This window comes from Semicossyphus pulcher, unplaced genomic scaffold (assembly GCF_022749685.1).
Source record: "Semicossyphus pulcher isolate SPU_LCO1_2020_fin unplaced genomic scaffold, fSemPul1.0.p SCAF_10, whole genome shotgun sequence".
NCBI lineage: Eukaryota > Metazoa > Chordata > Actinopteri > Labriformes > Labridae > Semicossyphus > Semicossyphus pulcher.
The window spans coordinates 24,136,095-24,152,040 of NW_027211604.1; the positions used below are offsets into that span (position 1 = coordinate 24,136,095).

The 15,946-nt window shown below is 45.3% G+C and overlaps 1 protein-coding gene across 1 annotated transcript; it reads left to right on the forward strand.

Moving 5' to 3' along the window:
• The first annotated feature begins 766 nt into the window (after positions 1 to 766).
• On the forward strand, positions 767 to 15,937 carry adora2b (adenosine A2b receptor). The gene is made up of 2 exons (XM_069676441.1): positions 767 to 1,154; positions 12,111 to 15,937. Exons 1-2 carry the CDS (start codon positions 835 to 837, stop codon positions 12,844 to 12,846), a joined length of 1,056 nt encoding a protein of 351 aa, XP_069532542.1. The 5' UTR covers positions 767 to 834; the 3' UTR covers positions 12,847 to 15,937.
• The last annotated feature ends 9 nt before the right edge of the window (positions 15,938 to 15,946 follow it).

Below are 15,946 nucleotides of genomic sequence, written 5' to 3' on the forward strand. Positions count from 1 at the left end.
CAGTTAATTAAGTGCCTTTGTTTTTCCAAAAAAGCGAATAATTAGAGTTTTCTGGTTGCTTTGCCCCCACTGAGTTCCTGCTGTGGGGGCAAAATCTGATTAAGACCAGATGCTGAGGCGTGTCTCTGAGTTGTGCGCGCGTGCGTGTGTGTCCACTGTATTCACAAGAGTGCATTTACATTAAACCGAAAGCACGTGGAGGCGGCGTTGAGGGCGGTTTGATTGGCGCGTAATTACGCACGGCGGACGGTGACGCTCGCTTGGGATTCCACCCGTATCAGACTACTTGTAACCGCGTGCGTGTGTGTCTGTGTTCGGGGCGTGGCTTGTCTGTGAAATTGAGTTTTTCCCCCTCTGTTCGTTCTTGCGCTTCTCCTTCCACTTCAAAACTGCTGTGTGAGTAAGTTGTGTCACAGTCTGCCTGCGCTACAGATCTACTCATGCCGCTTACACGCGCCACAGATCGGTCGCTGCTGGTGTAAAAACATCCAGAGACGATGCACAGGTTCATTAAGGTGAGCGACAACAATGTTCCCTGACTTTATTCATGTTTTATGGGTACAGTCATGCAGCAGGCGTGGATGATTAATGCGCTACAGTAGTTGTCAACTTTATGATGCAGGAATAGTAGACTGCTGCTCTGTTTTAATTTGAATACGAAGTCAGCTCCTTTTTTCAACAGATGGCTGCTTCTGCTGCTCACACTTGTGGAATACTCCTGGATTACAGCAGAGAGACTTCTTTACTCCTCTGGGATTAGGAGCAGTGTTGTGGGTGACCGTCTCCTCTGTGATCAGCCTGCAGCTTTATTGTCCTTAAACACACTTTGCTGAGATGAGTCCGTTCTACATCGTGATTGAAGTAGTAATTGCTGTTCTCTCCATATCCGGCAACGTGCTGGTGTGCTGGGCTGTCGCGATTAACACCACTCTGAAGAACGCCACCAACTACTTTCTGGTGTCTCTGGCTGTGGCTGATATTCTGGTCGGTTGCCTCGCCATCCCCTTTGCCATCACCATCAGCATCGGCATATATCTGGACTTCTACGGATGCCTCTTCCTGGCCTGTTTCGTCCTGGTACTGACGCAAAGCTCCATCTTCAGCCTGCTAGCGATTGCAATTGACAGATACCTTGCAGTGAAAATTCCTCTGAGGTGAGTTTCTTCTGTTGTCTCAGTTGTGAAACGATGTATGTTCTTCAGACGTAGTTTGCATCTAGACAGGATAAAGTGAATGTGAAGATAGTGAAAAAGAAAGTAAAGAGTCCGGTCTTGTAATTAGTTAGGCCACAGTGAATTAAAGTCTTTGTTCGAGGAGACCTTTTGACCCTGTTGGTTCTTAGATTCCAGTTTGGATACCAGCCAACCATCTATCAGCAGGATTTAGAGTGCCCTGCTGTTTAATACACAACCTGCTGCATGAGCAGAAAAACACCCTTCCCCTTTTCATCCTGTCTTCATAAAAGAGCTCAGCATAATTCCCTAAGTCCCTAAATATTGACATGTATCCCCTATAGAAGCTAACTGAATCCAGACGCAGGGAGATCAGCTCTGTGATCTCATGAATCGCTTTCCTGTGGAGCTAAGTGCCCTGTGTAAAAATAGCCCGGTTTATATCTTAACTTGGAACGATAATCAGATTATACCTCTCTAACCACCATTTCAACCTGTTGACTCGGCAAACACTTTGAAGCGTTTAACCTCGATTCATTAATCTAAAGGCGCGGCCACCTTCACATCCAGTCTGGTGGTTTATGCAGTGGAAACATAAGAAAGCTTCTTCATCCGACACCTCCAGCAGTTCCTCAAAAAGGCGCAAAGATCTGTCATGCAGCTGTTTGATGTGACACGGCAGGAGAAGCCTCCGATCAATAACTGGCCACAGTGTGTCACTTCTATTGATCCTGATGGCAAAGGCCACCGTGCTCCATTGGGCAGACTCTGAGCGTGTCCGCAGTCCGCCTGAGGAAGCAGAAACGTGCAGAGGCAGCGCAGTGCTGCTGGATATTTCCGTCAATTGAAGAATTAAAGCTTAATCGACACGCGGGGATTGTCTGTCTCCAGGTGGTGTTTGTTTTTGTGTCATTTTCCAGTGTCACAGAGATGTCAGTTGAATTTTTTAAAGCAACTTTCATTGCAGTGAATGTAGTGGGCATTGGATGTGGTTTAGAGGGCTGTTTGTGCTGCAGGGCTGTGATGTGCTGTCATTTCCATTAGGCTCAAACGCTGGCAAGAAAGGACAGTTTGACACCAGCCTTGGATGAAAGCGGTCGTGTGGCTTGTAAAATCCCCATTTGCGCTTCTATTTTTCACCTACAGAAGCAAAAAAAACCCTGAACACGACTTATTCTATGACCTCACACAGAACTTTAACTGCTTTACACCGCTCTGTGTAGTGACAGTTACTGCGCAGCTCCAACCCTGACAACACACATGTGATAACAAGACCAGTGTGTGCATGTTCAGCTCAGATTACATGTCACAGCGTCGGCTGGTGTGTATGTTTGGGCGGGCTGCGGGCCTTCGGGGCCTCAGTTCTCTCGGATAAAAGCGTTTTCACAGATGTTTTTTAGTGGAAGCGAAAGGCCAGAGCCAGATGTTGGAAACCCTGTGAGATGACAGAGCCAAACAGCCACCCAACGCTCCCTTCAAGCCTCGTCTTCACTGTTAGCATTTCTCAGAAAAAAGACCCTCAGGCTGCGTTGTCCCTCCGTCCTGTTGGAGCTTTTCAAATAACCTTTAACACATCAAAGAAGCGCCCACTCCCACACCAGCAGCACGGCCTCATTGTGGTCAGCGACAGTCGTCATCCTCTTATGTCAGCCTGCTGATTCAGATTCACTGATTTCAGCTCCATCTTTCAGTCGTCTTGCTCATTGCTCATTTTAGTTAGCATTGTAGTTCAAGAACCGTGAGGGCTCTTTTGACAGCTGGACTTCAAACAACTGATCCACATGTATCACAAAAAAAAGGAGGAAGGGGTCCAGGTGTAAACATGCTTCAGAATGCAGACATGCAGGAAAAGATGCGTCATCCTTTCAGTGAGGCATAAATCATCCACACAGCAAAAGCGTGTCCTGAAATAACGTGCGATCAGCTGTGGAAACACGAGGACAATGAGGTGCAGTGTGATGTAAAAAGATGTCTGATAAAGGATCCTGACAAAGTTCTACAGGATGTCACTGCCGTGCAACACAAACATCTGCTCAGTGGTGTGTGGTTGGTGAGTGTGGCTTTTTTCAGCTTATCTAGAAAATCTTCTTTATCTCACTAAAGTGTGCACAAGTTTCGAAACACTTTCACATCACGAAGACCTTTGACAATTTAGGAAATCAGATATTTCATTTACTGCTCTTGTTTCAATCAATCAATCAATCAGACTTTATTTGTATAGCACTTTTCATAAAATAAAATGTAACACAAAGTGCTTCACATAATAACAATGTGTAAATAAAACATTAGAATTGTAATGGCTAGTGGGAGGAGTTTGCCCCCAGTGCCCTCCGCCAGAAAGCCTCTCAACAGAAACCCATGTCCCCCAGCAGGGTCAGAGGTCAGGGTTTGTGGGGGTCAAGGCCCCGAAGGCAACCCCCCCGTGCATCAGGATAATTATAAAGACAGGAACTGAGGAAGCGCCATGCCATCATAATTCTCGTGAAGTTACAGTGAGGAAACACCGGAGGCAGGATTGAAATAAATGAATAAATATAAATAAAAGGTAAAATACAATAAATAGACAAATAAATAAATAAATAAAAATAAAAGGTAAAATACAATAAATACACACATAAATAAATAAAATAAGAATAAACAGCCAGGAGACTGTTAGCTTAGCCTAACTTAGCAGTAAAGCAGGGTGAAACAGTTGGCTTCACTTTGTACAACAGTAACTAAATCTACCTTGTAGCACCAGCTGAGCTCACTTATTAACTTGTGTCATGCATGTTGATTTATTTGTACTTGCATCTGAAGCCAGAGTTGTGTGATGGGTTACGGTCTGACAGCGTGTCTCTCTCTCTGTGCAGTGATTTGACAGTTCCTGGCTGATGTTGCTCCGGCGTACGGCGCCCTGTAAAACCACAAACTGTTGTTTGTTCTAGATTAAACAAACGTTATATAATGTGTTGATCGGTGAGCTTTAGAGGTTCTGGTAGGCAGATTCTGGAGCTCAGGATGGAGCAAGGTTGGCTGTCCCTTGCCTCCAGCTTTAATGCAAAGCTAATTGATTGACTCCCTGGAGGCTACGGTGCCAAACTTAACCGACAAACATGAGAGTGATTACAATCTCAGCTAACGCACAACGAAATTCTGTTTCTGAAAATGTAGAACTTTTACTACATTTAGAAATCAGACGATGAAAATGTGTTTCATTGCTTGAATGGACTTCCTGATCGGTGGGTGGCACTATGTAACAGTTTCCCATGGTTAGTACGGGTGGCACTCGCTGTGTGACATGAGATCTAACGTAGAAAGCCACAGCATATGATTCACATACATTCCACCCTGAAACCACCTACGGAGCCATTGTTCCCTGCATGGAAATATGTGCACTGGTTAGCTTACTCCAGTCATTCACTCAGCTTTGTCCTGTAATTTGTCCGTCTGAGCTGTTGAACCTGAAGGTAGCAGAGACCCACGGTGATCACTGGCTGCTGGGCGTAACTGTTTACATCTCAGTGAAACTGAGCTGACCACAGACTATGTACTGAGAGGAAGAACTCTACCTATCAACCCTATTGGCTGTTTTCATACTATAAATAGAGAATCACTTCAGTAATGAGGAGGTCAAAGAGACAAAGTGCAGTTTGACAGATAGGAGCCCTGTTGCACTCTGGGTAAATGAGACAGAGTTTATAGCTGTGTCCCAATTCAGGGGCTGCCTCCACAGCGGTGCATCGGAGGCTGTCCCATTTCGAAGGCTCCTTCAGATGCGGCCGGCAAATGCGGCGTCCTTTTGGAGGATCCATCGTGTGTATGGAGATGATGGACTCTGAAACGGCGAGGAATATACTTTGAAGTGTAAACGTTTTTGGTTTCACCTCAATTGAATAGCTGGCGACACGAATGTAAAAACAACAAACAAAAGGGGCCTTGAAACAAATTACCTTTAAAATAAAAGGTTAAGTTACATGATGTTAATAATGAAAGCTAGTTAGCCCGCTCATTACCTGTTGCTAGGCGACAAGAGCAGCCCCTGACTTCAGACACATCTTTCAAAGGATGCGGTCTACGGAGGATGAGTCATCCGTAGCATGCGTAGACCGCTAAGGCCGAACTGTAATGAGACGGTGAACGGAGGATTTCCTGTTTGCATCACCAGCTTCCCGCCCTTACCCTTGCTTCAACAAACTACGCTCCTGTCACCTAGCAACAGGTAGCTAGCAGGCTAACTAGCAACTTAACCTGCCTTTGACGCTCCACTGTGATGCAATCTGCCGTCACAGACAGCCTTGGAAGGCCGCAGCCCCTGGACCGGGACACAGCTTTGATCTATTTACCCTCTGCCTCTTCAGACATAACTATCATGATCAAAGTTGAATTGAACCATGAAAGATTTACAAATTCAAATCTGTGTTTAGAAGCTGGACCTGCCCTCGTGTTACACAACTTGTTTTTTTAGGAGAGATACTTGCACACACAATTCATAATGCAAATACAGCCCAGCACTGCCTGCCTGTTTGCGTACACTCAGGCCGGCCGTGTGAAGGGAAAAGTCCCCAGTGTTGTCAGTGTGAACAGCCACCTGTTAGATTGTGTTTGAAGCTGGACTGCGGACACTGCCGGACGTTTAAGCGGATGTTGTGAGAGTATAGAGAGTGTGTGTGGGCTGGCAGAGGTCTGCGGCCCCGGGCGGAAGCTCAGCGACAGACAGAAGAGAAGGGATGTATGGAGAATAGAGCAGGGGAAGAAAGAAAAACAAAGATAGATGCCAGCGTGCTGTCGTCATGCCAGAACTAATCCATTCAGCCGCTCGCCCGTTCCCCAGAGAAAAAGAGAGAGAGGGAGGCGGTGAGCAGGAGATGGACCCTCTGGGAAATGGCCCCTGTGCGGCCTGCTGTACTCGTGACTGTTATATAGAGTTAGTAGAAGAAGGAGATGATTCACATATTCAATCGAATATCTGCGCTGTAGTTATTCAGCTGCATCATTGTACTCGCGATGTAAAGCTACCCTTTACTGTTCATCATTAAGGAGTTTTTTACCGGGAGCCGAATTAACGGCAAAGGTCTCCTCATCCCCAAAACAAACAGACCTGTTGATTAAAACCAGTAAAGACACTGAATACAGCGCTCTGCCGGTCACCCCGACCTCTGAAGCTTCCTCCTCTGTGGGCAGTGTGCTGTATTATTCATGGTCCCTGGGGCGACTAGCTCCCCTCCTACAGGCAGTCCCAGGACAGAGGCGGGGCTCTAACGCCACAGATATAACTGACTGTTCGGAAATATTCAAATTCACGTATCCCCGGGCTGTTTTTAGCCTTTATCGCTGACTCAGAGATACACTGGGCTAATGATTAAGAAGCTGTGCTCATGTAACTTTCATTTTACGAACACATTCTCTGAACCGGAAAGCAGGTCTTTGAAGGTGCAGACAGGAAGTGTGTGTGTTTGAGGTCAAACACTTTTTCTGCAAGTTGAACCCATTTCATCATAACCACGCTTCTCTCTCATCTCTCGAGGCCTCTTATGGACTGGATTCATTTAGAATAAAACCCACAAAGAACCTTAGACACGATGATATTAGTAACAGAACTACACAATTGTCCAAAAGACCAAAGAAAGACTTGCCTATGCTGTGCAGGGGACGACTAAATCTAACACACCATAAATATAAAATACGCTTTCGTAAATGTAACTGAAAAGACTTTGTTAGTTGCTTATAAATGCTTCTGTTTTATAGATGACTTGAACTGATCGTTACTTCAAGTGTAGCTACAGTCACATGTTCACTTCTGATCTGGTGTAATCATGTACTTTGCAGCTGGATTATTTTTAGCACCTCCAGCTGAGACTGGCTCGTGTGTGTGGGTGTGTGTGTGTGTGTGTGTGACTCACTTTGAGGAAGCAGCTCATTCTGCTTCAAGCATAGTTCATATGATGGGGACAGTCCGGACGACCCTTGTGTGAGTCAGCGCTGTCTCGATACGCTGTCCCTGTGGACCCGCTCTTCATACGCTCAGATTTCTGTATCCCTGTGAAATAAGTCCGTCTGCTGCTCAACATTTATCCCTTTATTCATAGAGAAAGACAAAACTAGTGTTACAGTTCAGTTGTCAGATGACAAAACCAGACATAAGAAAGTCTTTCCGTGGCTTCTTTCACTTTCAGCTCTTCATGCTCTGCTGGTGTTTGGGGTTTACAGTATCTGCATATGAGAAGCTGCCTCACACCACAGCCGAGGCGTGTGTAATTTTAGCAATATATTTGTTGCGTGAAATAAAGCGAAGAAGGATGTGATAGTGTCAAAGATCGCAGCAGACTGAAAGCTTCGTCTTGCAGCTGATCGTGTGCTCAGCAGGAGCATTGGAACAATCCAGTTACACAATATTTCCACGGAAAGTGGAAATTACATGGAAAGAAATATGGGATGGAATTCCACTTAGGTATTTAGCTTTTTTGTCTTATTTGGTGATTATGGGGTGTAGTTTCCACTGGCCACAGAGCTCATATTCTCCCACCACCCCACCCTCACAGTCCACGTGTCAGGATGAGAGAAGGCATGGACAAAGCAATATCAGACAATCACACACCTTCTTTTGTCAGGATTCTTTGTTCCTACAACAGTCACTGTGAGCATGTTTAGCATACTGGTTTAGTTCAGATTAAAGGCACTGCTGCGTTAAAAAGAAAGAGACGGACGTGTTGTTAGTCTGATGGTTTTGTTGTGTGTGGGCGATCAGGAGCTCGTCTCTGCCCGTGTGTTTGTATTGTTGTCTTTTGTTGTTTAGTTTACAAAGAAAAATAGTGAATAAAAAGAGACTTTGAAGATGATTCCTACGACACCTGAACGCACCAAATCACAGATATTCACCATCACGCTTGGTCATCGCTATTGTGTGCCACATTCTCTGCCTTATTAGGCCCATGTGCATCCTGGTGCACAGAAAGAGATGCATAAGAATAATGTGATGCGTCAGTGAGGCCACACACACAAGCTGAGAGAGCCAACACCAGTTTACTTCCTGTGAGCAAGAACGAGATCAGCGTCCTGTGGGTCATTCTCCAGTGAATCTGTTTTTAAGCCTCCGCACAGGCGACAGCTGTGGACGGAGAAATGTAGTTTTAGATGTTGGATTCTTCTGAATATCTGCGGAACAACTGAAGTGAGTTCATCATACCCAGGGTATCTTCATGTTATCAGGCTTCAGTAAGTCTAACAAAGGAGATAGCACTAACGTGGTTATCAACTCGATAAGTCAACCCAGGGTTTCTATGGGCACGGTCACTTATAAGGGCCGTTTGCAGCGTCTGACCAATCACACAGGGACACGTCTGCCGTCAGCTGATCGGCATATTTTACAAAGTCAAAGCCAACTATGATATTAGAAAGAGATGAAGACGTTACAGTACGCCCGACTAAAATCCCCTCAGCTGCTGGATGCAGAAAGGACAACTGGAAGAAAATGACTGACTGTGTAAATGTAAACTGAAGTCTATAATATCACTGCTTCATCATTAGTGCACCATGTAAGTATTGACTGTAATGACACTGTGTATTACATTAGATTAAGACGTTGCACGGACGTATTTATGAAGTGTTTAAGGTGATTTAGACTCTCTCAGACCAGCTGTGTCAAACAGACAAACAAACAAAGGTAAATATAAAACCACACTGTAAAGCGTTTTAAAGCTATCTTTCATGTCTTATAAATATAACAAGTACAAGGCTTCAGTGCATTTCTCAGTCTCTGTTGAAGCTGTCTCTATCAGTGAAGCAGGATGAATATCTTTCATGAACACATTACATAAAATCAGACAGGAAGTGTTTTACCGTCTGTCTTCCTCCTCCCTCTCACGATCTGCTCACAGAGCTCCTGAATCAAGAGACCTGATTGGTCAGTGCGTGGTGTTTAGTTCAGGTTGATCTCTTATCTCGAACATAACCTGTTCGGGAGCAGGTTAGGTGTGTAGGTTACCACGGTGATCTAACAAGTAAACCACCTTCGCAGTACTGAAAACTCGGAGTTAACCCTGAAGTAACCTTGATAACCGCAAATCCTGCTTCGTAGTGAACCCCCCAGGAGGATATGTCTTCAAACTTGGCACAAATGTCCACTACTGAAGGATGAATTAGGAGGTCAATGGTCAAGGCCCCTGTTTTCGTCATAACTCAAGAATTCATACGGCAAATATGATAACTTTAGACAAATGTCTGATAGAAAACAATCATGAAGTAGTGATGACCCTTCTGTGTAAAGGATCTTCTTACAATCACATGCCGTGCAGAGAAAGACAGACGTACTCTGATATTTTGACCCTCCTGTAAATGATTGTGGTGACACCACTTCTGTTTACGCTGTTTTCTCTTTATGTCAAAGACATTCTTTCAAATATTTTCAGCACTCAAATATGTTTGCCTTGCCCCCTTCTTAATAAAAAACATGTTACAACAATGTTACGATTTCATTAAGCAGATGCTTCTGTCCAAAGCTATGAACATCTGAGAGCTAATACAACACAAGCAACGACCAGGACAGGAGGGGGCGGAGTCAGGAAGAGCCAATAAACAGCTTCAAGTGCGATCAGACACTGGTGCTGAAAGGAAGTGAGCAGGGAGGGATACGAGCAGTGGAGGGATACGAGCAGTAGAGTTATATGAATAGTGGAGGGATACGAACAGTAGAGTTATATGAACAGTGGAGGGATACGAACAGTGGAGGGATACGAGCAGTGGAGGGATACGAACAGTAGAGTTACACCAACAGTGGAGGGATACGAACAGTAGAGTTATATGAACAGTGGAGGGATACGAACAGTGGAGGGATACGAGCAGTAGAGTTATAAGAACAGTGGAGGGATACGAGCAGTGGAGGGATACGAGCAGTAGAGTTATACGAACAGTGGAGAGATACGAGCAGTGGAGGGATACGAGCAGTGGAGGGACATGAACAGTAGAGTTATATGAACAGTGGAGGGATACGAGCAGTGGAGGGATACGAGCAGTAGAGTTATATGAACAGTGGAGGGATACGAGCAGTGGAGGGATACGAGCAGTAGAGTTATACGAACAGTGGAGGGATACGAGCAGTGGAGGGATACGAGCAGTAGAGTTATACGAACAGTGGAGGGATACGAGCAGTGGAGGGATACGAGCAGTGGAGGGCCATGAACAGTAGAGTTATACGAACAGTGGAGGGATACGAGCAGTGGAGGGATACGAGCAGTAGAGTTATATGAACAGTGGAGGGATACGAGCAGTGGAGGGATACGAGCAGTGGAGGGATACGAGCAGTAGAGTTATATGAACAGTGGAGGGATACGAGCAGTGGAGGGATACGAGCAGTAGAGTTATACGAGCAGTAGAGTTATACGAACAGTGGAGGGATACGAGCAGTGGAGGGATACGAGCAGTAGAGTTATATGAACAGTGGAGGGATACGAGCAGTGGAGGGATACGAGCAGTGGAGGGATACGAGCAGTAGAGTTATATGAACAGTGGAGGGATACGAGCAGTGGAGGGATACGAGCAGTAGAGTTATATGAACAGTGGAGGGATATGAGCAGTGGAGGGATACGAGCAGTGGAGGGATACAAGCAGTAGAGTTATACGAACAGTGGAGGGATATGAGCAGTGGAGGGATACGAGCAGTAGAGTTATACGAACAGTGGAGGGATACGAGCAGTGGAGGGATACGAGCAGTAGAGTTATATGAACAGTGGAGGGATACGAGCAGTGGAGGGACATGAACAGTAGAGTTATACGAACAGTGGAGGGATACGAGCAGTAGAGTTATATGAACAGTGGAGGGATACGAGCAGTGGAGGGACATGAACAGTAGAGTTATATGAACAGTGGAGGGATACGAGCAGTGGAGGGATATGAGCAGTAGAGTTATATGAACAGTGGAGGGATACGAGCAGTGGAGGGATACGAACAGTGGAGGGATACTAGCAGTAGAGTTATATGAACAGTGGAGGGATACGAGCAGTGGAGGGATACGAACAGTGGAGGGATACGAGCAGTAGAGTTCTACGAACAGTGGAGGGATACGAGCAGTAGAGTTATACGAACAGTGGAGGGATATGAGCAGTGGAGGGATACGAGCAGTAGAGTTATATGAACAGTGGAGGGATACGAGCAGTGGAGGGATACGAGCAGTAGAGTTATATGAACAGTGGAGGGATACGAGCAGTGGAGGGATACGAGCAGTAGAGTTATATGAACAGTGGAGGGATACGAGCAGTGGAAGGATACGAGCAGTAGAGTTATATGAACAGTGGAGGGATACGAGCAGTGGAGGGATACGAACAGTGGAGGGATACGAACAGTGGAGGGATACGAGCAGTAGAGTTATACGAACAGTGGAGGGATACGAGCAGTGGAGGGATACGAGCAGTAGAGTTATACGAACAGTGGAGGGATACGAGCAGTGGAGGGATACGAACAGTGGAGGGATACGAGCAGTAGAGTTATATGAACAGTGGAGGGATACGAGCAGTGGAGGGATACGAACAGTGGAGGGATACGAACAGTAGAGTTATACGAACAGTGAAGGGATACGAGCAGTAGAGTTCTACGAACAGTGGAGGGATACGAGCAGTGGAGGGATACGAGCAGTAGAGTTATACGAACAGTGGAGGGATACGAGCAGTAGAGTTATATGAGCAGTGGAGGGATACGAGCAGTGGAGGGACGTGTGCTGTTTTGGGTTGACTGACGACCAGTCGTGCTGCTGTATTTAAGTGTAATAAACGTCTACTAGTTTAGAGCTTTATTGGGAATTTGAGACTTGAGAAAATAAAATAAAGTACTAAAGATGTAAACTATTCCCATCAGAAAATAAAAGTTGTATTAAAGCTCTAGAACCTCCTATTTGGATTGTGATATTTGTCCAAAACGTCCACATTGGAAACACTTTTATGGCAGTGACATCTGCTTTTTCTTCTCCAGGTACAAGGAGTTGATGACGGGAAAAACCGCCAGAGAGATCATTGCTATTTTATGGATCCTGTCCTTCGTCATCGGCCTCATCCCCTTCTTTGGGTGGAACTCGAAGCACTCGAACTGCGGAAACAACAGCAGCCGTGGAGCGAACAACACTACAGACGCTGGTTTTGTGGAGGGGCTGACGGGAGGGGGAGACTTGCTACAGAGCTGCAAGCTAAAATGCTACTTTGAGAGTGTGGTGGACATGCACTACATGGTCTACTTTAATTTCTTTGTGTGCGTGCTGCCGCCGCTGCTCATCATGCTGGGCATCTACGCGAAGATCTTCACCGTGGCCCGGAAGCAGCTGAGACAGATCGAGCTCAAGTGCGTGGGCAACGGGGACAGCCACCACCACGGGCTGCTGCAGAAGGAGATCCGGGCCGCCAAATCCCTCTCCATCATCGTGGGACTGTTCGCCATCTGCTGGCTGCCCGTCCACATCCTCAACTGCATCGGGCTGTTTTACGACCAGCTGGAAAGGCCGGAGATCGTCATGTATGTGGCCATCATTCTGTCACACGCCAACTCTGCAGTAAACCCCATCATTTACGCCTACCGTATCCAGGACTTCAGGAACACCTTCCGCAAGATCTTGACCCGTCACATCCTGTGCCGCAGGGAGGAGCTGTACCTGAGCTCCAACGGGAGCAAACGCAACAGAGACCAGATCCACATGACCATCGACCCTCTGCTATAGAGAGTTGAGACAGAGGAGGAGTTATCTGTTGTTTCACTTGAAACAAGGTTTATAATGTTTACAGAACAAGTGTGTGACGATATGTGAAGATGAACCGATTTCAAACGCGCCTTGAATGTGGACATTTATTTATGAATTGTGCCGAGTATCGGGTCAAGCAGAGACAGGTTGAGTCTTAAATAACTTTTGTATTATGAAGGATTTTCGATCTAGCTAACTGGATTTGTGGGACTGTGAACAGGATCCAAACTTTGTTACATCCGAATGTGTTATTTATCATTGTGAATCCACCCTGTTACAACTCCAAACACTCCTTTTATCGCCCTGCTTTTTTATACTGTCATCATTCAGTGCCAGTGTTTATTAATTTATTTATTACAGGACCTTTTCTGTGAGAATGTAAAGATCAAAAAACTTTGTGTGGCTGATCTGTAGCTGCAGAGCTAGAATACAGGCAGGTACAACAGAGGACTTCTGCTTCCTTGGCTGTTTACCCTTTAAAGATTACCTAATAGCCAGGACCATCACATGCTCTAATACAGGATAAAGTACACCTTTTGTTAGCAGAAGTATTAGAGCTGCTGCCAGTGTTTGTGGTGCTTCTGTCGCTGTGAATCCTCTGAAGTAAATGTGTGTACAGGAAGAGAGACGAAGTCTACAGAGGGATGAAAAACGGACTCTCAGACAGATTGGAAAATATCAACAGCTAAATCAGAAGAAAGAGGGAACTCCAAACATAAACAAGAAAATATTAATTTCCCCGTCCCATAAATCATCTCTCAGAGCCACAGGGGTCACAGAATTATCTTCTGACCCGTGTGGGTCAGAGCCAGCAGGAGGCTTTTTCTGTGGCCTCGTGACAAACAGGAACATCTGATGCAAACCTGCAAACCCAGACACACACGGCAGTTGAGCATAATACACCTGAGGCACTGCTTCATATTGTTCTCATGTTAATGAAGCAAAAGCAGGAAATGAATTGTACCCTTTATAGAAATACATCATGTGACCTGAACATCAGCTGCTTTGTTTTAGGCCGAGCGATGACCTGCTGTTACTGAGCAGGACAATTTTGATACTTTAATTATTAAGCTAATTTTGAGCTTCATATTTCACTCTGTGATACCTGTGGAGTAGCTTAGCATAATTTACAGTTAAAAAAACTTGTTGTTTCTCACTCTGCTGCTCTGTGCAGGCGCTCATACAGCCTCTGCCTGAAACCACTCAGTCTGCTCTGTCCCTTTAAGAAACCCCGCCCCTACAAGCCCATTTTCTTCTGATTGGCCAGCTCGCCGAAGCCTGCTGAGGCTGCACTTTGTGACGTCACAAAGTGCAGCGTGTAGAAAAACCTGTGAAAGCTGGCGTTCACAGCAGCCTGCAGACTGAGCTGAGCAGCCTGAGGATTACTCCGACAGACTTTAACTACAGACTGAAACTTCATCCACGTTTAGTCTGAACATCCAACATTGTGACATTATATATATGTCTTAAAATGTGAAGCAGCATAATACCCCCTCTTTAAATCAAGGATACACTTAAATTAGTCAAATAACATGAAGCACCATTGCTTTCATTCATGTGTGTGTATATGAATGTTGGTGGCCTTAGGAGTCCCGCTCACAGCCCAACCCCCTCAGACAGCCTCAGCTGGGATCCTGAGGCTCTCATCTGCCCTTTTAGCACAGTCAGTGCTCCACAACCTGCTGCCTAAAATGACTGAACTGAGATAAGGTCAAAGTGTGAAACATCAAAACATGTTGTTGAGGATTCATCGCTTCAATTCCTAATGAGCCAAGACTTGTTACTCTGATGTGCCAGGAAAGATTTGTCCAAGATAGACAACGAGACAGTTTTAAGAGAAAAACAGGTTACACCGTATATTTAGGGCTGCACCCTAAAATTTGAAGATTCAGATCATCAGTTGAGAACATCTTGAGTCAAGCCAAACATTGTCAGTCAAATCTCTGTACTGTAATAATGAAAGTGCTTGCAGGAGGCTGTAAACTCTACAAACTAAGACTTAAAATCCCCTCTGAGTGTTCATCGTTCATGGGGCTTTCACAAGCAGCTGGAGAGTCCTCAGAGGTCCCCTCCTTTCCAAAACAAACAGGCCTGATTACTAAAAACAGTTCAAACACTGGATGCAGCAGTTTCCAGTAGAAGTCAGTGTTTCTAACGCTCTTCTGGATTTCTTGAGGGGTGAACATCAAAATCAGATTCGACTGACAAAATTCGGCGTTGGGTACAGCCGATGAAACGTTCTTCTTTGCTGCATCAAAGTTGGAGGCGACACAGCTGCAGCTCTGCGTTCCCCTCAGTCAAAGCGCACCTGATGCTTCGCCTCCTCCCAGCAGGGGTGTGAGCATTGTTGTGCATGTTCCTGTCGAGATTATACAACTGAAGACGGGAGAGCTGATAGATGAAAATAAAAAAGGTCTTTGTGAATTTAATCAGAGCTAAGCAGAGTTTTTATTTGGAGTGTTGTGAGTTTGGTCACCTGTGAGCCGTCACTACACAAAGAAACACGTTGCACTGATATTTTACATTATTTCCTGGTTGGTGTGCTTCGTTGAACCGTTGTTGTGTTGGTGTTCGAGCACTTCCACTGCTTCAGCATCCCCCCTCATTTGCCGTTGTGTCCGCTGTACCACATCTGTATAACTTCAAGGGCTAAAACAGGAGTGTGCCAAAGCTTTAGTACATTCCAATGGAGACATCTATACTGTAACTGCACTGTAACGTAGTACTATTGTGTTTGTTGACGTGTAAAAATAAGTACTGTAGGTGTTTTTCGGCTTTCTACAAGCTGTCGATTGATGTCAAACTATTGCCTTCTTTTGCTATTTTAAAGGTGAGCGGACAATAACACGCTGATGTGGTTCAACATTCCTGCCTTTCATTCCCAAGTACTGATCCGTCAGTGTGCCGTCGTGTCGTTACTAATCAGGAGACACATCCACTGTGGTCGCGCTGAAGTCAAACCTTTCTCTCTTTCACTCAACAAAACTACAAGTGATACTGCTATTTAACATGATGCAATCTGTATGTATGGTGAGTTATTTTGTTAATAAAGGCAATGTTTATATTGTTACACATCTGT

What these genes read in the sequence shown, in the direction of transcription:
- adora2b (XM_069676441.1), top strand. Translation starts at nt 835, where the DNA reads ATGAGTCCGTTCTACATCGTGATTGAAGTAGTAATTGCTGTTCTCTCC. An exon ending in GCAGTGAAAATTCCTCTGAG is followed by an intron (nt 1,155 to 12,110) that starts GTGAGTTTCTTC and finishes TTTCTTCTCCAG; the next exon opens with GTACAAGGAGTTGATGACGG.